Source organism: Varroa jacobsoni, unplaced genomic scaffold (assembly GCF_002532875.2).
Source record: "Varroa jacobsoni isolate VJ856 unplaced genomic scaffold, vjacob_1.0 scaffold_96, whole genome shotgun sequence".
Lineage (NCBI taxonomy): Eukaryota > Metazoa > Arthropoda > Arachnida > Mesostigmata > Varroidae > Varroa > Varroa jacobsoni.
In genome coordinates, this window is record NW_019212998.1 from 334,263 (window position 1) to 355,698 (window position 21,436).

Here is a 21,436-nt window from a genome sequence, read left to right on the forward strand (position 1 = left end):
CGGCAGCTTACGTGGCGGCTAATTTGGCGCCTGTCATCCAGTGGAGTAGCGGCGGGTCTATCCTCCCGAACAGAAATAACAGCAGCAGCGGTAACAACATCAGTGGTGAAATCAACGGCGGTTCCTTGGCTGGGGCGCTTTGACTGCTCGTTCCGCTCGACGGTAGTAAGAAACAACGGTGTCTGTAGTGGTGCTAGTCACAAAAACCAACTGGCGCTGCCAGTCGGTGCGGACATCGCTAACGGTGAAGACGGCGGCCCTGAAAGCGGCGACAGCTGTACACATTCCGATCAACATCGTGACAACAACGGAAGCAGTGGCAGAAGTTGTTATTACGGTGCCCTGCTAAAGTTAGGTCGGGGTAACACCGATCTAAAGAAAGCCAAATCAACTTATAGGCAAATTCAGCGAGCGATAGCCAGGCGTATAGACAGATACCCAGACGGCGAACCGTCGCCGAGCTGGCCACGGAGCGGCGAGCGAACGGCCAACGCAGGACAGTTGAACGCACGGCTACAAAGAACCACTGGAGCCAGCAGTAGTAACAGCAATAGCAGCAGCAAAGTACGGAACTCTTGCGTACGTGTCGGTACGAAGAGGTACGTGAGTAAACACCAGGTTTTGAAACGTACGAAGAACTCATTGAAGTGATTTCATATTACTGCTTTGATAATTATGATGGTCTGTTGGAATAATTTATCTCTTTGCGTTTTTCTTCCATCATTCTTGCAAGCACCCATACGGTAGTCAAATTTGGCGCGGGCTGTAATGCCCTCAGGATTGAAGTGCCTTCGTTGAGGACCGTTTACCGACTGTCAGACGAAAGCCAAAGCCAGAATTGAATGAAAAAAACAGGGCGAGAGAACCTGACAATACGAGGCAGACCATGTAATTCTAAGCTAAGTTCAGTGTTGTTTATCGTGAAGAGGTATCGTGCCTGCTGACCGATTGAAGCAAGCGATGTATACGTTTGGGTTTTTTTCTTCCGGCATATATACAAAGAACGACGACAGTTCTATTGTCGATGGCTCGGATAAGGCAAGTCGCTCAAACAGGCGATTCGGAACGGCAAGTTGTTTCACATCACTGTGACAGCTAATAGATAACGAACTGTTCATTACTGTTAAAGTCAAAAGTGCCCTGGTATAATGGGGTGGAGCAAAGGCCTAAGCTAGGCACCAACGAATATAAAAAAAATCGGGTAGAAGAAAACTAATTCAATGATTGAACTGTAGAATCTGTTGACGGTCGTGTGTTTCAGCAGGTAATACGTGTCCACATCACTGAATAGTGCGTACTGCTTGTTCTGTGCCTTATAATCTGTGGTGAGGCTCGATAACGTCGTAAATTCGATTAGACAGAAGCATAACGGAATGAGCCAACTGAGACAGACCTATGAAGTTTGTGCAATTTCATAAAAAGACAACAGCGAATTAGTTGGTGTCCAAAAATTGAATTTATTCATCGATTCGGTCAGCCCGAATTATTTAGTACGCGATCTGTTTTTGCAGTGACACCGTTTACTCAGCTTTGAGACCGTTCTTAACTAAGTGCTGACAGCTCGTTCGAATCGACGACATTAAGGCTGTATCCCTTCGATCTGCATCTCCCCATCTCATGGGCCGCCATTTACCGAGCCTATATGCCTACCCATTGTATCGCTTGCAGGGGCGGCATTTACCAATTTCACCGAGAACCAACCGACCGACCGATTGGGTGGCGCTCGCTTCTGCCAGCGTGGATTGAATGGTTCAACCACCATAAGCCTTTTGGCTGGATTAGCCAACGGGCCATTGACGAAGGCGACGAAGTGGCTTGTCGAAGTATTGCACTTCCTGCATCAGAGACTGCGTGGGTGTGTGCTCTTGTTATTGATTGGAACAAGTTCAATACATCCGTCCAAGCAGTAACAGAACGGAGGAGAACGACTTTCGTTATCAAAGTAGTTACAAATTATCATTAGGAAGCCCTATTTAAAAAGCGGAAAAAAACAGGATTACTGGTAAAAAAAAAGAATGGTTCCGTTGCTTGAGAACGCGGCTGAACGGCAATCCCCAAAATTATTTCATTCTTACGCACTCATATGTAATATGACGTTGCCCGTGCGACTTTCTGCTTGTTCAGTGTTAACATCAGACAGGATATAGATCGTATTTTGCTTATCCCAATATACTACTGTTGCCGTCGTGTTCTATCTTATTTCTGGTGGGCAAATGATGATAGGGTTTGGTGATACCATTCTAAGAGCTCACAGGTTACTGTTGTATGTGTATGCTGAATCGACCGCATTACTCAAAGGCGTATTCGTGACTCCTTGTCGATTTCTAATAGCCAGTTTTTGGCTATCTGTGGCTGATGCGTGGCGTTCTCCGGTCAAAATCACCTGCTGGCTTCAGACCACATACGGCCGGATAGAAACACAATTCATTGCGGAAACTGCGACCTCCATAGATTTGTGCTTATAGCCACGCTTATTTTTTTCTTCAAAAAAAAAACCGATCCTCGACCTACGTGTTACCTAATATAATTTCATACGTATTATACACAAGAAATGGTATTTGCGTGAAACGTATTCGATGAACTGGTTGTGATATTGGTTGAATTAGTACTCACCTGTTTATCAAAATTTAGCCTAGCGCATTAGTTAAATTTTTTGAGTTTTACACCCAGCACTGCCGTCAGACATTCATCAATAGCCGATTCCGAGGTCAAAACGAAATATGTTCGTGCTAAAATTCGAACCCAGACCAGCATCCTCAAGTTTAGCAGGCGGACATATTATGCACTACGCCATCGCCGGGAAGCTTATTGGCCGAGATCATGTACCAGCCGAAGGTAGTGATCGAACTATAGTGAGGGTGGTTTTTTCTGAGTAATATTTTAATACTTTGACTCTACGATAACTGTGCATAGAAGTGAGCATACGCAGTATCGGGTTTATCACTTTTGAGGAATCGACTGAAAATGTTGAAGCATCCCTTAGCATATTATGGTAACAGTATTCTATAGGCATTGATCGACACTGGATATATATGAGGGTACGATAGAGCCGAGCTGTAAATATGAGAATCACGATAAAGTTTTTTGCCAGCTAATAAAAATACGTATACTGGCTACCTGAAATAGTTATTCCGGTTAGCTTCTACAAATTCTATTATTTTATTACAGACTACTTTCATTCATGTCTGGATTGAATTGGATAACTCGTTAACTTACGGGACTAATCGACCAGAAGTAGTGCGATTGGCACCTATTATAACGGGTTAATATCGAATATACTATCTTTGAATATTGAGGAGATACCGAAACTACCCATTGCGTAATAATCCGCAGCAGTTCGCTTATCTTCTTGACTTTCTTTTCCAAGTTAAGTGTGGGGACTAATTAAATATTGTCAATTAGCGGAGTTCTTCAAGTGGCAGAAAATAAGAAGTATAATAGACCAATAATTGCTAGAGTATAAAGTACAAAATAATCAAGATTCGGTAATTAGAGGCGCAACTTGAAACACTATAGTAGTCGCGTAAGTTTGTAAAGTCCACTCACTCAATCAGATATCATCATATATGCAACGTTAAGATGCCCTACGCATGTAATTTCTTTTGGCTGAAACAAAGTCGTAATTTTCGCTACGACGCAACGAAAGAAATAAATATAAAATTTGGAACAATCTATAGGTACGCGCCAGCGTTCCGCTTAGAAGAAGTTCATCACTTTCGAGCAATTCCGGCAAGAAACCAATAGCGATTTCGTATTTTCTTCGAGGTAGATTGCTAAAGTTCTGTGCTATCGATAAACATTGTTACTGTTTTCCTACTGCACGGATTGGTGAGATAACGCTTCCATTGGTTAATATAGTAATGTATACAACTACGTAGAAAGAACAACTGCGGTCGGGGAAATAACTGCAATACATGTGACAAAAACACGCAGTTACTGATAAAATTATTATGCGTGTATCGCTAGTTCTGTTGTAGCACACGGAAGCAGATCAGTATCGGAAATAGTTAAACGTTAATGAAAATAATGTGAATTCGCTGAAGATACGATCCATTCTTTCTATGTACGTAAACATTAATTTATCGGTAATTTTCGTCACATAGTAACTATTTAAATATCACGTTTATATACAATGTGTAGGTCACGAAACAAACATCGTTTATTATTGGCTGTTACAGGTGCTAGTCCTGATGGGGTGCTTGTTCAATAGATGTTATTTTTAACATGATTATTTAAATATATATATATTATATAAACCTCAGCACTATATAATTGCATTATTTTGTTTGCAGAATCTTGCTGTCAGTATCATGGCGATCAAGGGCAAAAAGAGTTCAACGAAGTCGCCTCCGATCTTTTCGAACGAGTTCATAATTCAAAATCATGCTGACATCGTGTCGTGTGTGGCCATGGTGTTCGTCATTGGCTTTTTCGTTAACGTGAGTAACGGGAGAATAACGGAGCTTTTTGTGGTGGAAAATTGGTATGAACTGTACATAAAATTTGTGTGCCTTGTGTAGTAGTTCCTATGTGTGAAAAAACTGTTCTTTTTCATCTTCTTGCACATGCTCTCGAGTATTTACAGTTTAATTTATTAAGGCCAATTAAGAAGGCAATCGTTACTATAGTTAATTTATTTAATTTAATTGTACGGAGCTTCCTTTTTGGGACAGGTGACCCAACCTTACGCCGCGCCCTTCGTTACTCTTCAGCATAATATTACCGAATGTAAGTATCAGGAGTCAGATTAGGCATCTGAGATAGCTCAGGTTCACCTAACAAAAACTCAAGCATGGTAACTAGGCTGACATTTTTGTTTTTAATCGTGAGTAGATAAAGCCAGACGCATCTTGTCGACTTCAAGATTGTGGCAGGTTAGTCTGTCATACAGCGAAGTAAAGATTAAGGGTATCAGCGAATGAGCCTTAAGAGAGGATTCACTAATAAGTGGGTAGTGCTCTCTGTCAAACAACATCACCTAGCGGATTTCTGTTTAACTTCTGGCCTACAACTGTATACTTGCTTTGTAGTGTTTGGTCGAAGACAAATGTATTACCGAACTCGTTTAAAAAAAACGACGGCTTAGCACCAGACCGGCTGAGATAGATGTGACTGTCAGCTTCGATACGCCAGAAATAATACGAGATAATGAAGCTCAGATGAAAACGCAGTAATTAATCCCTTTGTTTTATCTTCTGTTAACACAACTTCAGTGCACGCATCCCAGGTTTTCTACTCGTCTGGAATTCGGGATCTTTGTTTAATCTTTTTTACAACCCTGATTATGATTGTATTACATGCAGTTCTGCAGGAGTACGTTTTAGACGTAAGTAGCCAAAAATATAGTAAATAAATATATGCATTTTTAAGGACCTAAATATGAGGATCATTATTATTATATAATTACGCACATTGCATTACTACATGTCACATGTACTGGGATCTTTGAATCATTTTGTTAAGGAAACATTTCTTAACCATGTCAAATTCCCCGATCTCTTTGTTTGGTTTTGTCATTTTCTGTTTTATTCGCCTTTTTTGTCGTATTTTTGTAGAAGCTCAACCGAAAGGTACACTTGTCAAAAGCAAAGCATGCCAAATTTAATGCGTCGGGTCAGCTGGCTACGTTCTACGCTCTATCGACATTGTGGGCTGGAAGCATTCTGAACAACGACGGCCTGCTACCGCTGTCCTCGTTATGGGCTGGATTTCCAGGAGAGCCTCACAACCGCATGCTTTTCACTGAGAAGCTCTTTTTCATTGCACAGATTGCTTATTGGCTGCATATGTACGCGGAGCTGTACTTCGAACGAGTCAAACGGTAAGTATCCAGGTTGCCATGTCAGTTTCATTTTCTGGCCATAAGGTACAGTATAGCATAGGGCTAAAAGAAGTCGACATATGTTTTTGACGTAGAGTGTGAAATAAAAAGCATAAGCTTTTAGTTTTCTCAATCGTAAGTTTGTCTTACACAATTGCGTATTTACTTATTCTCGCCTGTACGTATTTTTTTGGGTTTTCTGAATATACATGACAGAGTATTCGAATCCAGACAACCTTTTCTGGAATATTTATCATAATGGGCATCTGCTCATCGGACTGTTTTTTGCAACAACACTACAAGCTTATCATAGCGAAACATGGCATTCTGAAAGACCCAACAATGTTTTCATGCCAGATAGATCCCCACCTAGATTAATTTCTTTCTTTGTAGCTCGAAGTCAACGATCAACGTTATTGCCAGTCCTCTTCAAAAAAAAATAGAAGGAAAATTTTTTTATCAGGAAAACCAGGAGATCCTTCACAGAGTTCAGATTTAAAGGGCTTGAATTCATCAATATGATTTAAAAGACTCTTGTGGCCTGTTGTCACCCCAAATCTATTTCCTAGAATTCTCTTACATGTGCACCTTATTTGAGCAACTCTTCAACGAGGTTACGTATACCAATATCACAGGATTACCTTTTAAAAATCACTTGCAAATCAAAGGCAGTATATTTTGAAGATGAGCAGTGAATCGATCGCAGCGGATGGTGGTTGTATTGAATAGATGCGATCGCCAAGAATGACATTTCTAGCAGTTCGACTGTGTTTTTGCTTAGGTGGTGCCTCAGAAACAACTCATAACAACATTAAGCAGTTCAGTTAACAGAGTTCTCCAAAATAGACATATCCGTGGTACATTACAGATTTTTTGTCGTCTTCTCATTCATCCTAGGGAGGAGTACGTCGGACGAATCAGTGTTGCGACAGCCCACGTCGTTCTGTTTCTTCTGGCTTATGGACTGAACTTATGGCGAGTCGGCCTTGTTCTCACCTTTGTCCACTACCTTGAGCAAACGTTGTTCCATGTTGCGCGTCTGGCGTACTTCTACGGTCATTCTACCTCGGGAAAACTGTAATTATTGAAAGAGATTTAAAAATTGGAAGGATTATGCAGGATTCATAGCGATTTCTACGAATTTATATGCATACATCGATCGCATCGTCGTCCGTATATCTCTCTGCACTAATAGTCGGTCATCATTGATTAATGCTCCTTACTATTAAGCAGTACCCCCTTTCTTCATAGAGCAATATAAAATGAGTAAGCAATGTCGAGTTTCAATTCCGACCTGTGTCTGCTGTGTCAAATGAGTACGTCTAATAGGTCATCTAGTTAATATCTTTTTAGCGGTGTTCTGTCCTTCCTATCTTTGCAGATTCTCTGTATGGAATCTTGTGTTCATCGCCGCACGGCTGGTGATCACTTCGTTATCTTTCCTCGTCTTCAGGTCCGGTCTTCCTGCATCGATGTTCACCTTGCGGGTCGCCGGCCTTTCGTTAATCGGTGCGACCCAACTGTACATGGTGTTCGCCTTTCTTTCCTTCCATATTGGCCGTATTCGCGCTTATAGGGCGGCCACGCAAAAGTTTTCCAAGGGAAAAAATGGCAAGGAAGGAAAAAGTAGGTAGTGAAAAAAATAGCAAGATTTTTAGTCAAAAACGATGCGATAGTTAGTGCAAAGAGAATTGAGCCTCAGATTGCACTTTTTAATTCTTGTTGTTTTTAAGCGATCGTGCACATTAGCATAGAAATAAGTTCTTCCATCTTGATTAAAGAATTAGCAATTTTCGGAGAAATTATGCGGCATTATAGCGATATGTAGAATGCGTGGTGATATATAATCTAAAAAAAAATAATTTAAGCGCTTCGTAATCGTAAAGAATGTTAACATGATCATTACGTACGGAATGATGGTTTTTTAATCTAGCTGGTTCGATTTTGTCGGTATCAAAATCGACCGCGGTTATCTTAAAATTTCTTAAAACTGTTATTCTCTATAAAACATTATTTTCAATTGTTCTTAGCGTAAATTTTATATATTTAGACGTTTTCATAAATAATTGTTTTTCTATTATGAATAATATGATTAATTATACTATGAATCTATAAAATGTGTCGAGCGTATTCTGCTACTAAGAACCGTTTTCTCTTCATACGACATTCTCACAGTTAAGGGCGCCAAGTCAGCTTCTATTGTTGACAAGTCTCTTCCCGAGGCTGATCAGGGTCAGGGTCCCCCATCGCCCATCGTTGCCAAGGACGATGCTAAATTAGGATCCCTCAAGGACTCCAATGTCAAGAAGAGGCTGAAGGCGCGTGCTTAGGCTAAACACCTGCAGACCAGAGTAGCCTGACGGTGACGCCAAGTGGATACCACTAGTCTCAATATGACCATCACTGGCCGTCAACTCTCACGATTTATGACTTGTTACACGACTGTATGTCAATCTGTCCTATAGTGTTCAAATATGGATTATTTCTGCTTAAAGGAAACTTGAAGCAAAGGCAGAAACTACGGGTATAATGTGAAATGATTGACCACAGGAATCTTTTAAACGTTAAGACGTAGCACACAATGCATTAATTCGCTGAATCAATCAATGGCAAAGGCCAGAAATGGATTCCAAAGTGGCGCAGACCATTGAGTTTAGATCACAGCTTTGATAGGGAGAAGATAGTTTACATAGATAACTATATGGCTGCCAATAGTTACTTAGATCCTAAAGACAAACGAAATCGTATTGTGACACGCGCATCGAAACGAATACTGAGCGAATAGGGCAGAAAGCACGTTTCTATAGCCAAGAAGTGGTAGCTAATGATCGCTGAATGGCCAATTTGATCAGTACAATCGTGCCGTTTCGATAGTGCATCTTCCACAAAAAAGCTAGAATAAGGGGGCAGATGGCTTCAGTAGTAGGGGTTCGCTCACAATAAGAGATTGTATATAACGCGGTCTATCGATATAGAAACAAAAAAAGTCCAATATTAACGCCGAAAGAAGGTAGATAGACTTGGAGGGTTTCCATGTTGTAGCAAACAAGCATAAATGTGTTAAAGGCGTTATAGAAGAATAGCGACGAAGTGGTCAGTTGCGAAGCGAAATATGGCGGTTTAATCTGTAGCAAATATACGTTGAGATTTATAGGTATAGATTTTTCAAAATGGATGTAGATTTGTCGTAACTGCGAGCTACTACTAAGCTCATTAAAGGATAGAAATCATGGTGTCATATTGACGAATCAGATCGAAGACCTAGTTAAATTTTATATATATATATATATATATACCTGGAGTATTTGAGACTGGTGACTTTTCTATTTCTTTACTATTACTCCTTCTGTCGTTGGGTATTGTTCGTTAATTACATCACGTGACTTCGTGATTCTGTTGATCTTCTACTAAATAGTCCAAATTATTTTTGTACGTGAGGTGATATTGAATCGTCGTAAAGACAAGAACGACCATAGCTTTTTGCGAGATTCATTCATCCAAGCGTGTTAATGATATGGTCTGCCCTGGCCATTCCATTACGCTAAATCTTTTTGGATGATTTCGCTGCTCTATGCGAACTATTAGTATCGCGCATTGAGGAAATGTCACACTCACTGACCCGACCGATTAACGCAATGGTGGCCAGGTGTAGGGCGTAAGCGTAAGATATGTGCAAGTACAAGTGTGTGTTTAAATGTAAAAGTCTCTATATATTCGGGTTTGGACATGGGAAACTTGGATGCACATGGCACAGGAAAGCAATGAAATGAAAAACGTTGGCGTTATGCCTAGAAATGATACGAGCGCAAAGAGGGCAGCAACTATCTTTTTCGGTTTATATAGGGGACTCCACGTAGTTAGGTGGTCTCGTCTCAAAAGCGATATTTTGCGAGGATATGATGCACATGGCAATCAATCTCTAGATAACGACATTAACGCTAACTGATCAATCACTAAGACTTAGCGCATCCTCTCGACAACGAGTAGACTATGATAATCAGCGAATGTGATGAACCTTTTACAATCGATCTACAATATTGGTCTGCAAAAATCTGATAAAGGTATAAATGACGAAACCACCACGATTGTTTGTTTTATAGATTTACCATTGGCCCCCCTGTCGATATTTTCTATCCTTCGGGGTGATCAAAGTAAAACATTTTTTTGCTCTTATTGTATACATAAATACATACATATATAGAAGTATATAATAAATAAGAATAGAAATGATTATGGTAATGTGATCTTGGTAACAGCGCATGTCGTGCAATCTCGGTCCGATGAAAGCAGTAGAAATAGGGGAGTAGAACCAAAACGTTGTGAAAATAAACCATGTCTTAGGCGGGCAGCGCGATAAGAAATGGAACAGATTACTTTTTTATGATTAAAACTAAACCGAACTCTACTTTAATACTGTTATCATTTTTTATATCCATTCGTATTTGAAATTAGTGTTATTTACTCGAATTAGTTATTTGTTCCTGTACATTAACAGGGATAGTGCAAGCGCCAAGTATAGTTTGCCTTCGATGCGGGAACGCTACAGCCATGAGATGGTCGTTGTGGAACTTGTTGTTATAGATGTGAGCACATTAGAAACGTTACGTATATTTTAAAATGTTAAGTAAATGATATGTTATATTACACAGATACACTGACGATATGACAAAAAATACGATTTCATTAGAATATAGAAATACAAGTAAAGTCAATTATACGAAGGCGCACGCGAAATACGCCTCCAAAGTAAATTTTGAGTTACTGTGAGAAATTATTTTTCGACTGACGATCAAGGGTTCCCTTTATGGACATCATGACAAGATTGGCGTTAAAAGAAGGACTAAACCAATCTTGCGAAAGACCTACTGCTTTTCGTTATATTAATTGCTATTGCAGTACAAATGGGCAATATATAACTTTGAATGCTAAAAAAATAGAAATTCGTTCCACAGAACAAATATTATTATAGGAAGTAAAGCGCTAAAATTATCAGCAAATCATTGGCCGTGAATAGTTTCGTGAACGAAGACAAAAGCGGGGAAGTACCTTTCATTTCGTACGTAGTAATAAATCTATTGCTCTAGTATGGATGGGAAACAATTTTTTCGGCAAAAAAAATTACAATGATGGCTGTTTTTAAGACTGGTTTGTGTGGGAACGATGTGGATGAACGAAAGAACGCGCGAAAAAAGATAAAAGAAAAAACATGAAAAATTTAGAGCAATGATTAAAATAAAGTAAATATATTTTTATTACAAATTCATTGTACATGTTTTCGTTATTTGTTCCAGTGAATATGCTGTAATATAATCCTTACTATATATTATTGTTTTTGCAACGACTATCGTGCGTCTTTGTAAGTCTGATTTTTTTCGCTACTGGTAGGTTTTGTCGACGACTTTCTAATAAAAAAACACAAATTCAACTCGCTCAAATGACACATGAAAGCTAAGGCGGTCTTAAATGTGAAAATAAGTTAACAGGATAAACTGTCACATTGGGTTGGTGGTATAGATGAATCTAGCGAACCTCTAAATTGAACACATTTTGAACTGAGCGCCATTAGCAGACAAAGTTTGGCTGATAAGGGCTTCAGCCCTCTAAAAACTTTAAATTTACTTCAATTAATTCAAACATCTCTCAATTTGAAAAGCTTCGGTAGTCAGGTTTTTGTACCTCGAAGGCTAGCGCTGTGGAAATTTATCAAAGATTACTGTTGAAAACCAACGAAAAAGTGACCAGAGGTTGGGATCCGTAGGTCAAGTTTTTTGTTATTATCTTATTGTTATTTTTTTTGTTTTTTAATATATATATAACATAAAAAATAACAATTATACTAGTTGTTACAGTCGAACAAGCTTTTACCGAAGACTGAACTTAAAGCCTAAGGACTTTTTCAACGAAAATTCATTTCACGCGTAAGGTGGTGAAGAATTATAACATACGTACCGAAAATGCAAGAATTGAACAGGAGGTGTACGGTCGTTGCAGATAGGTTTGGTGGCAGCGTTGAGTAGGTTCGAAATTCAGGTAATAGTAGTATTTGTCATGAATATCAAAAAAATGTACTTCTACGAGATGTTCGCTTGAAGAGAAACAATGAATGCAGCTCGTTGTTTCGAATTTTTCCAGAAAGTCATGGATCGTTGGAACGACCACCAAAACCAGTCAGGCTGACAACATCATATTCTATTGCCATGCATCAATCAGTAAAGCAGAGTACCGCGAAAACGTATTAAAAACATAAGAAAAAAAAAAGATCATTCTTGCTTAGCTTGTTCAAAAATTATAAATTTTTCAGGTCCGATGGATTCGTTATTATTACTTATTATCAATTACCATGATTTATTATAGTATGTTATGTTTCTGCAAAATATTCTCAAACCTGTAAATAAGGTTTTTTTTTTTAGAAATTTCAGTGAAATGCAAAACTGGCCAAAAAATCGTGATTCTTAGTATTGGAGAAAATAAGTCGAGTATGATCAATTGTAAATTTCACTACTTGTTTTTTTGCAAGGAATAGGTTGTGATTTAATGACGTCTTGTACTGTCACCCGCAGGCTCAAGATTTTTTTGCCAACTATTAAACAAATAAATACACCTATTTACATTCTTGTTAATATGGGCGATTAGCTAAAGCTTCGCATCGATTATATACTTAAATAATTTTTATAAGCGTAATGCCATAAGAAATCACTATTAAACCAGAATCTTACATCCGAATCAATACATTATTTTTGTCATACGAGATATATATATGCAGAGTTTTTGTTATACGAGAAGTGTGTCTGTGCCTGGTTTCGAGCCTAGGTCACCGTCGTGAGTTCAGTAAGCGTATACGTTACCAGTGGACCAACACAGAGTTCTTTACTACCTACTCACTGTAAAACAGTTGATACGTTCTGAAGCATTTAATAAACATTATGCATTCTAATTCGTTTAAGTCACCAAAACAAATTTACTCTAATTTAGCTTTCAGAAGTCGTCAAATCATGGCAGTAATGTCTGTTCGGTGAGAGTCTCAAAGCTAGCTCATAACCACAGAGAACACGTGCATCGAATAGTAACATATGTGCGTGTTTTATTAAACATAGGATATTTTTCGTGCAGCCTCTTTTTGCAAACATCTTCATAAATGGATCAATGCAAGATATATATATATATATATGATTTTTGTGCCTAATCTGAGAATTTGATGCGATCTGGTGGGGTAGGGTACCGATGGTCCACATGAGGTGTCATAAGGTCCGCAGGTCCAAAAGCGGCTAGCAAGACATTCACAATCGTTAAAAGGAATACTGCAACAACGATGATATTGTTAACGAGATCGGCTCGACGCTGCTCCCATGGGCAGTTGAGATTCCACCGGGCAACCGTTACCAAAAGGCCTCCTGTGTTAACATCGAAAATTACACACGATAACCAAATCGTAGTAAGCTTTCCTGAGAACTACAATCCAGTGTCTGATATTTAAAATAATTAGCACGGGTACTTATCGCCTCGAACAGGTTGCCAACTGTAGATACCTTGGACGTCGCTTATTTACACATCGAGATTCAGTAAGTAATATGTTTCATTGCAAGAAATGTAGCATAACCAACCTACAACATTGACTGGTTCTTTACCGTATGTTGAAGTACCTTGCTACATTTAATTCTAGCTTTGAATTTGACGGATTACCAAGGAATTGGAGTTGAATGCCATCATAGTGATGGCTATTTATACCAGATACTTAGCTAAGAAATAATTGCTTAGCATTAACTTTTAGTTAGTACGTAAGGTGTACGTACCCAACACCATCTGCAGAGTCATTGACAAACCAAGGAACGCGAGGCAAGCAGCGGTCCATGGAGGGCGAGGACCAAATTGGGGACTTTGCTGTAGCACTGCCTTCAACTGCGAAGCATTTGCCGCTAACAGAGCGATGTCCATCATACCTGAATATCATATTGTGTCACCATTAATTATTTTCTCTATTAACAAAGCCAAGAAGAAACAGGTAAATAGCCCCGCAACTGCCGTCGTAGTAGTATATACAATTGCTCAAATGATCGTGCATCTGTAGTCTTTGCTCGGATACTTTACCTTGGGCAACAGTCTTCCGGGTGGCGTACATGTTGAGGTCCATAATGAAATTTTTGTTTTTGCTTACTCCACCTCCGTCTTCCCCGTCGACTCCAGTATTTGCTAACGAGTAACTAGATGCTGCTGCATGACATGTTGTGGACTGAGATAAAAAAAAAAACAAGAGAAAAAACCCTTTAGAGTAAGGCATTCTTGTAGATTTGATCATATCAGAAGTACCTGGCTGGTTTCACCAAGCATGCTTTTAATCGAGATTTCTTTTTTGTTTTTATAATATAGTCCGAGTTAGAGGTAAAAATGGTAGCAATAAATTTGGTGTCCTATTCTGCTTTAAAAAAAAGTCTAGCTCCTTTTCTCGGTTCTTTGTAACTAAAGGTGAACTGAAAAAATCTAGGCTTTTTGTCTTCTAGCGCAACCTTCTGCAAGGTAGTGAAATTAACCTACAAGCCATGCTAGCCCAAGTACCAGACGAAAACGAGTTCTTTCAAGCATCTTCTTTGAAATAGCGAACTTATCATGGTGAATAGCAGCCTCAAGATTAATGCAAGCATTGGCTATTATCGAGGTTCTCCACACTGGATGAACCCCCGAACATGACGAAAAGCTTTCTTTTTTGTCCGAAATCTACGCTTTACGTTATCGTCCTTTTCCATGCGGCTTTTAAAGAATTCGAGGAGAAATTTCAGTAGGCAAATCTAAGGTCAATAGGGTTACAGGGCCCGAAACTTCATCAGAAAGGCTGAAAGCGCCATTTTTGTTACACTTAGGCATTAATACATAGCTCAATGGTCATGTTGGAAGAAAATGTCAGTTGCCAATTAAATCGTTCAGCTGCGCTCTAACGGTTAGTTTTTTCAAAACCTTTGCACTATTTATACACTTCGGTCGTTTAGAGTACTTGCATCCAACTATACGTAAAAGTTGTTTTATTGGAGTGGAACAATGACATCTAAGTCTATCTATATCGCATGTCGTGCGATTATAAAGTCATTTGCAAATTGAAAAAGAATATCTTGAAAGTAACTGGTTAATGGTTTAGGCCGCGAATTTAGGTTTAGATCGTGGTTATATTGAATAAACATGAGTTTTAAAACCAGTCTATATAATACGTTTCTTTTTTAACTTATAATAGTATTTACTTGAAAAAATAACAAAAAATACATTTAAAAAAACAATCCCAAAAACTGATCCGATCTTATGAGTTCTATAAGTAAGTAAACTTGATCTTTTTTTTTTTTTATATACAGGCACATAAAATCATATTTGATCATATGCCATATGTGCCTGATTGCCACTTGTAACTAAAGATGTCGCTCAGGTATGTGTTGAAGTTTCATTAGAAAAATTGCCTTTATCTGTAGATAGTGCCCCTGCCTAAATGACGGGTAGGCCTAAACGACCTATAGGAAGTGCTGCATTTTTCTTTATAGAAAAAAATTATATTCCTTATGATTTGGAGCTCACAACCAAAATCGTTTCACTTTTCATACCATTGGAATAGCCGGTTCCGTAAAACTGGTCTCCTTATATTCACGTCGAAGTTCAGGGCTTCTCTGCTCTTGTTGCCTGTGACTGTAGTACCTTGAATGATTAGTTCTTAGACGGTCAGATTCATTAACGTCGTTTGACTGTGGGATCGATGCTAATGGCAGCTGGGAACACATCACCCTTTCAATGGACTCCATTCCAAGCAGATGCACATGACTCCTAATGAGTTCGTCGCTCTCTAGGCCGGTGCCACGACTCCCAGCACCAAATCCCTCCACGTTTCCACCAATAAAAGTGGACGACGGCCCTCGGATATCCACAGCTGCTGCACTCAGCGTGGCAGATATATAAGAAAAAAACCCCTTTCAGGCCAAACGGCGTTAAAACGCCTCCTTTCGTTTGCTATGGCAGAGCCACTATTCTGCTAGTAAGGGATTCATAGTTGAGGTTCGACTTATCCAAGACCATACAGCCGGTATGTTTAAAGCTTATTTGGTGTAGGCGAATCACAAACTTCTCCTAGTATAGGTATTGTACTTATTGAAATGGCCTCAGGTAGATTGTGAACAATAGTCAAAATTCTATAAGAGAAAAATTAACTCCGATGTGTGCTAAAACCGATCCATTCCGAGCTTCCAGTCTGTATCCCGCATTCGCTCATATGTCAAATTATTAGCACAGGTTTGGCTGACCGCATAATCCTATCTGGCTTAAATAGGTTAATAGGTCTTCGTTATCCGAACTCTCAGTGGTACAAGATCGCCTCCTATAACATTATCGTTCTTCGCTTGATTTTTACAAGACATCCTTGAAGACACAATAACCAACTGGTTACACTGAATGCAAATTTTTTAAGAGCAGCCTGGCTCCCATGAACTCCTTAAAGTTGCAAGTTCTTTACCTCTGAACAGGATAAACAGTGAAAAATTATCGTCGTAGTTAGGTCGTTCTAAAACTCGTTCACGAGCAGTTTCCAATCACCGCGCCATTTTTAAGAAAAAAACAACATCGAAGAACCAGGATTTCGCCCAGCCAGTTGCCAACTGCTAGATAGACAACGACGTTTCGTGTTAGTTTGCGTTGATCGCGCGAGATGCTGATAGATAATTTACTAGTAATTGTCGAAACGGGCGCCTATTATATAAAACAATATCAGTAAAGACAGCAAAAGTCGCAGCAGCAGCACGTGAGGTGCACCTGCCGTCAAAGGCGACACGGCCAAGAAGGCTTTCATACATAGAAACGTGTCCGCCAAGTCAAATCGGCCCAAAAGGTGTGAGGGCTAGGGATGATGACGAACATAAGAAAAAAATTACCCTTCGACTGATTTCGTTGGCTTCAACGATAGCTTACTGTAGCGTTTGACGCATTCGTAGCTATAGTGTATTTCTACCAAGGCACGTAAATGGCTCCAATGAAGACACGGTCATAGGTCGATAATTGTTACGTGATGAGTCGATTAATGTGAACTACTGCTGTCACTATCATAATGGCCCTTCTTTTATAGGAATATTTCGGACTGAAGAAGCACATATATAGGCGATCGTATTAACATATTGAAGAAAACATCACTGGTCATCATTGTTGTTACGACGAATAGACCTGTTTCTTAACACTCTTCGAAACCAAGCTGTGAAAATGTGAAACTGTATCGATGCTAGTAGAGTAATTTCTGCTGCTTTACGATGGGTGACCTCGGAGAGGGGTGGCATACTGGACGATGTCTATTATTACTGAACGTTGATATCAAAAATAAAAAAAAGTCTTCCAGCAGTCAGCCAATGCACGACAGTAATAATAAAAGCAATGGCCTGTTTGCCTCCTTATAATAGATCGGGGGCGAAGACACAAGCCACCTGGACAGGAGATAAAGGTCTAATCGCTCCTTCGGAGTAAAGCGCTCCGCGAATGCTTTTTACTTTTATGATTGTAATACCCCTTCTTTACTTTCCGTCAGTACTAAGTCTTCATTTGTCCGTGCTGTGTCCGCTTTGGCTCTCGCCTTCACCTGGTAAATGGAGTCACGAAGAATCACACGTTTTCACTCGATCCCATATTAATGGCAAGTTTACAGACTATATACTTGCTAACTATACGCTCCAGGCAATCAGACGAGGCGAATGATGTACACCGTCCCTCTCTGTCAGGGAGCCACTGTCTCAAGGACCCCAACAAGACAACGAATTAATTGGAGATGACCTCTCACTTCATTTTAGGAAAATGTGCCCTTATATTCTTTAATAGTACAATAACGGATGCTATAGCATAGTTTAGTAAGTAACAGAAAATTTAATACAGGATACAGGATCAGCTGAGCACATAACGGCTGGACAATAAACGCTGGCCTGAAGGTCACTGTCTCCGCCCATATACAAGCAGTTAGCACAGAAGGTGATAGAAAACATTCTATTTAAATGTACACTATCTGCTAAGAAAAATGTTGAAATTAATGCATGTTATATGTAATAAACGGAGGTCATGCGTAAAAGAGAGTCCTGTCATCGCTTAACGAACAGGCCGTGTGTTTGTCAGTTTTGTTTGATATCCCCTTAGACGGAGGCGTTGAATTCAGCTACGGGGCTAGCGAACGCAATCGGCCTTTGCAAACCCTTGGAAACGAATAAGGCTAGTATCAGAGTGGATACAAAGAACAATACGAAGAGCTCAACTCACCTGCAGCGTACCGCCTAAAGCTTCAGTAGCTTCACCTAGACAAGAGTGCATAACAATAATGCCCGACCTTTCGCTTGAAAAGAAGACAGATCCAGTAACGAGAGGGTCCGCTTGCTATGGCGACTTAAAACGGCGTTCCCCGGTGATGGCTTTTACCGTTCTTTCTCAGACTCAACGAACACTCCAGCTACAATCAACAGCTGCGGATGCAACTAACAGCGCGAATCGGTTTGAGCCGTTCCATGTGACAGCAGTGACAGCCTTCAATAGCCTTTCGAGAGCTGCTAGGTGTATCCAGCAGTCCAACAAAGCGTGTGAACTGGCACTTTCGCAAGTGATCGGTCAACGGGTGAAGTTGCCCAGTTGAGGATCGGCACGTTTCGGTATCGTAAAGCCGCTCTGTATTCAATTACCATCAGCAGACCTCGAGCGTTTAGAAATAAGTAAGGGATGTCCTCTTATTTTTTCAATAGTTTTCAGATCGACAAAATGGTTTGAGACTATTTGTCATTTTTGAAGACGAATTCAGTACAACAATGGGCGGATGCAAAATCTCTTGAGATTCACTGCTTTACTCGAACTTCTCGGCTGCTGTCAACAATGAAAGAGACTTCCGATTTCAGTATGTCTGCCAAGAATCCTTCTTGCGATATTGACTATCCGCTTCGGCCTGGCTTAGTTATCTTCCGCTATTTGATCAATGCCTCGACAAATATAATACCATTGAGCGCACCGCTGGTCATCTGCCCACACTTGGGTGAGGGTAAGCTGAAGTCCATATCTCATCCATGTTCCCATAGCATGCGCAGGCCGTCTGACTGTTGCAGGATGACGTCGTTGCAGCAAGGTAGTGACAGTTGTCCGTTTTCCGCTATGAGACGCGCGGCCCGCTACAAAGGAAACGCGGTCGTGGGACAATGTACACCGCTTACGTACTCGTCTAACTACGGAAAAAACGCTATTGGAGCTATCCATCTTTGTCCGGCGTACGTATCTGCTGGGTTAATAAGTGATTGGTTGATTGGTCATTCTACTGGCGGGTCCGCGTGATATTAAATGGGCACAGTATGGGGAATGCTACGATTGACATCACACCATGAGAAAGAACGCAAAGAAATTTAGGTATATTGATTAAGAGTCAAATCAGTAAACCGACTAGGTAAATGTTATAATTAGTTCGCGCTAGTGTAAACGATGTAGAGATAATCAAGTAATAACAATAACTTATTGAGTTATTATGGACGGGTCTAATCGGTTAAACGATGTACGTCGCAGTAATGGCGTAAACTCGAGGGACACCGGATGGCCTGGGTCTAAATATGAGCGCAGATACTTCGTGATGGAAAGCCTATTAGCGGACGTATATGACATTAGGAAGTATAAGAATAGGGAACAAGGTTAACTGCATTATTAGACACGGCAAGCTAGGCTAGCCGCGGACCGCTGAGTGTGGTTTTAATAAAAACTGCTTTTATAGACTTTTTGTTAAAAATCATGTTGCTTCGAGCGCAGTTCAGGCAATAAAAATCGCACAGTTTTTAGCACAGGGATCTCAATGAATAGATTTTTACTGTTCAACTACGCATGCCATTTATTCAGTTTTTTCATTATATATATATATATATATATATATATATATATCAGTTATTAAATCTATAAAATAACCGACGTCAGTCTTGACACAGATCTGTAAATAAGATGCTTATTTCCTAGCATCACAGACGGAGTGTTTTTCTTATCGAAAAGTATTACCTTTGTATTGTCGTCCATAAGCAGCAGTTCAACGAAACGACGAAGCGAAATTGAACATACGTGCATGCCTTCAATGGACCTCACCTACAAGTCGGGCGCCTACGCTTCGTGCGAAGTGTCCATACAAAAAATGGTTTAACTTCAACGCAGCAATAACAACGATAGCCTGTTCGATAAAAAGAAAACTTTACCCTGGACAATACATATTACACACAGATAATTTTTTCTCTCGTTGTGGAATTTTACTTAACAGACGCGTCTCTTTTAGACTAGTTCAAAATAAGTTACATGGAATAGCTGGGTAAATTAATTTATTATTATACTTTAATATAATGGTAATCTTACGCTTATTTGGTCAAGTACTTATAGCATAGATCATAGACAATAGTTTGCATTGAACCACTTCTTGGACAAGACACAGTACGATGTTTACTTAGAACATTCTGTTTCGTACCGTATCGGCCACTAAAGCATAAATTCGTCTTCAGTTTCGCTGAAACAGAAGCAAACATTTGGCTGTTTGGTATGCACAAAGCTTTGTTAGCAACAGCTCGATCACCACGGTAAGTAGTAATTGATAACTCGGACATGTTGATGGCCATGACGTAACACACGGTACGACTAACTATTAGTGAGATTTAGCATTTTGAAAATGATCGCCAACACGAAAAGGTCAATTGGAAACGCTCTTCCGGTATCGATCGTTATCGCAACATAGTACAGTACGCAGAAGTAAATTTCTCCAGGCTCGAGCGGATGGTCAGGACATTTCCTTCCTTTTCTGTCAACTGCTTTAAACTCGAGGCCCAATGTCAGGGAAAGCAGTGACACTGTTAAAAAGAAACAGGCTTGTTGCAAACACGTTTTAAAATAATTACGCGTCAACAAGGTGCTACACATAAATCCAATTGTTTCATTCTATTGACAGTACTTCCTACGTCCTCATGTCAACCGGGTAAGTCAGAAGGAAGCCATGGCAAGTAGCCCATTTTTGAACGTTAACACTAAAAACTCCAACTGCTAAATACGTCTTATGTAAAGCACACACAGATATGGCCGAGTCGTTAGTATGGTTTTAAATTAAATTTAGTGAACTTGCGGTTTTTTCCTTTTTTTTTTTTGATATGTACTATAACGCATGCATTTCTTATTGATCATTCTATGAGATAGAAATAGGTGACGACAAAACCTCATCCTGAGTTGAACATAAGGTATTACCTTATATCTTATGGTCAGTACTTATATTTTTAGGCTGTACTCAAGCACCATGCCAAAAGTTTTGCCAAAACTTTTCAGCTTTTGCATTAATTGAATCAAATGCACAGGCGACATATCAACCTAATTTAGTCACCTAGCCATGCGCAATCCGCTCTCGAACACGCAATTTTCCTGTAGTGTCAATCATGCAGCGTTCAGCTGATGCGCGATTTAGCAGGTTCTTCTTCCGCTATTTCAATTTTTTACTGAAATTTTTAACTGTCTAAGAAGCTGAGTAAGTACACAGGTCATCTAATCATTTCTAAAATCTTTTCCTAAAAAAGGATTAAATCTGACCTGGAGGTGGATATTGAAGACAACCGAAAATTATTTGAAAAGTTAGGCAACGTTCATATCTTT

The 21,436-nt window shown here is 39.7% G+C and overlaps 2 protein-coding genes across 5 annotated transcripts; one reads left to right on the forward strand and one right to left on the reverse strand.

The window, feature by feature from the left end:
* The first annotated feature begins 7 nt into the window (after nucleotides 1-7).
* TRAM (translocating chain-associated membrane protein 1) lies at nucleotides 8-11,084 on the forward strand. 2 transcript variants are annotated; one of them, XM_022840329.2, is made up of 8 exons: nucleotides 8-599; nucleotides 4,293-4,439; nucleotides 4,674-4,728; nucleotides 5,214-5,326; nucleotides 5,556-5,821; nucleotides 6,719-6,898; nucleotides 7,203-7,447; nucleotides 7,997-11,084. In XM_022840329.2, the coding sequence occupies exons 2-8, from the start codon at nucleotides 4,311-4,313 to the stop codon at nucleotides 8,149-8,151; spliced, it is 1,143 nt and encodes a 380-aa protein (XP_022696064.1). In that variant the 5' UTR covers nucleotides 8-599; nucleotides 4,293-4,310; the 3' UTR covers nucleotides 8,152-11,084. The 2 variants fall into 2 exon arrangements, with proteins under 2 accessions (XP_022696064.1, XP_022696055.1); XM_022840320.2 differs by lacking the exon at nucleotides 8-599 and adding an exon at nucleotides 690-1,855.
* LOC111264497 (ninjurin-2) lies at nucleotides 10,768-19,888 on the reverse strand. 3 transcript variants are annotated; one of them, XM_022840484.2, is made up of 4 exons: nucleotides 19,820-19,888; nucleotides 13,907-14,048; nucleotides 13,612-13,758; nucleotides 10,768-13,212 (listed from the first exon to the last, which is right to left on the reverse strand). In XM_022840484.2, exons 1-4 carry the CDS (start codon nucleotides 19,883-19,885, stop codon nucleotides 13,001-13,003), a joined length of 567 nt encoding a protein of 188 aa, XP_022696219.1. In that variant the 5' UTR covers nucleotides 19,886-19,888; the 3' UTR covers nucleotides 10,768-13,000. The 3 variants fall into 3 exon arrangements, with proteins under 3 accessions (XP_022696219.1, XP_022696227.1, XP_022696210.1); XM_022840492.2 differs by lacking the exon at nucleotides 19,820-19,888 and adding an exon at nucleotides 18,068-18,764; XM_022840475.2 differs by lacking the exon at nucleotides 19,820-19,888 and adding an exon at nucleotides 15,397-16,489.
* Between the last annotated feature and the right edge of the window lie 1,548 nt (nucleotides 19,889-21,436).

What these genes read in the sequence shown, in the direction of transcription:
- TRAM (XM_022840320.2), top strand. Translation starts at nt 1,643, where the DNA reads ATGCCTACCCATTGTATCGCTTGCAGGGGCGGCATTTACCAATTTCAC. An exon ending in CTGCATCAGAGACTGCGTGG is followed by an intron (nt 1,856 to 4,292) that starts GTGTGTGCTCTT and finishes TTTTGTTTGCAG; the next exon opens with AATCTTGCTGTCAGTATCAT. An exon ending in AAATGGCAAGGAAGGAAAAA is followed by an intron (nt 7,448 to 7,996) that starts GTAGGTAGTGAA and finishes ACATTCTCACAG; the next exon opens with TTAAGGGCGCCAAGTCAGCT.
- LOC111264497 (XM_022840475.2), bottom strand. Translation starts at nt 15,591, where the DNA reads ATGGAGTCCATTGAAAGGGTGATGTGTTCCCAGCTGCCATTAGCATCG. An exon ending in CGGAACCGGCTATTCCAATG is followed by an intron (nt 14,049 to 15,396) that starts GTATGAAAAGTG and finishes TTTTTATCTCAG; the next exon opens with TCCACAACATGTCATGCAGC. An exon ending in GACTCTGCAGATGGTGTTGG is followed by an intron (nt 13,213 to 13,611) that starts GTACGTACACCT and finishes ATGTTAACACAG; the next exon opens with GAGGCCTTTTGGTAACGGTT.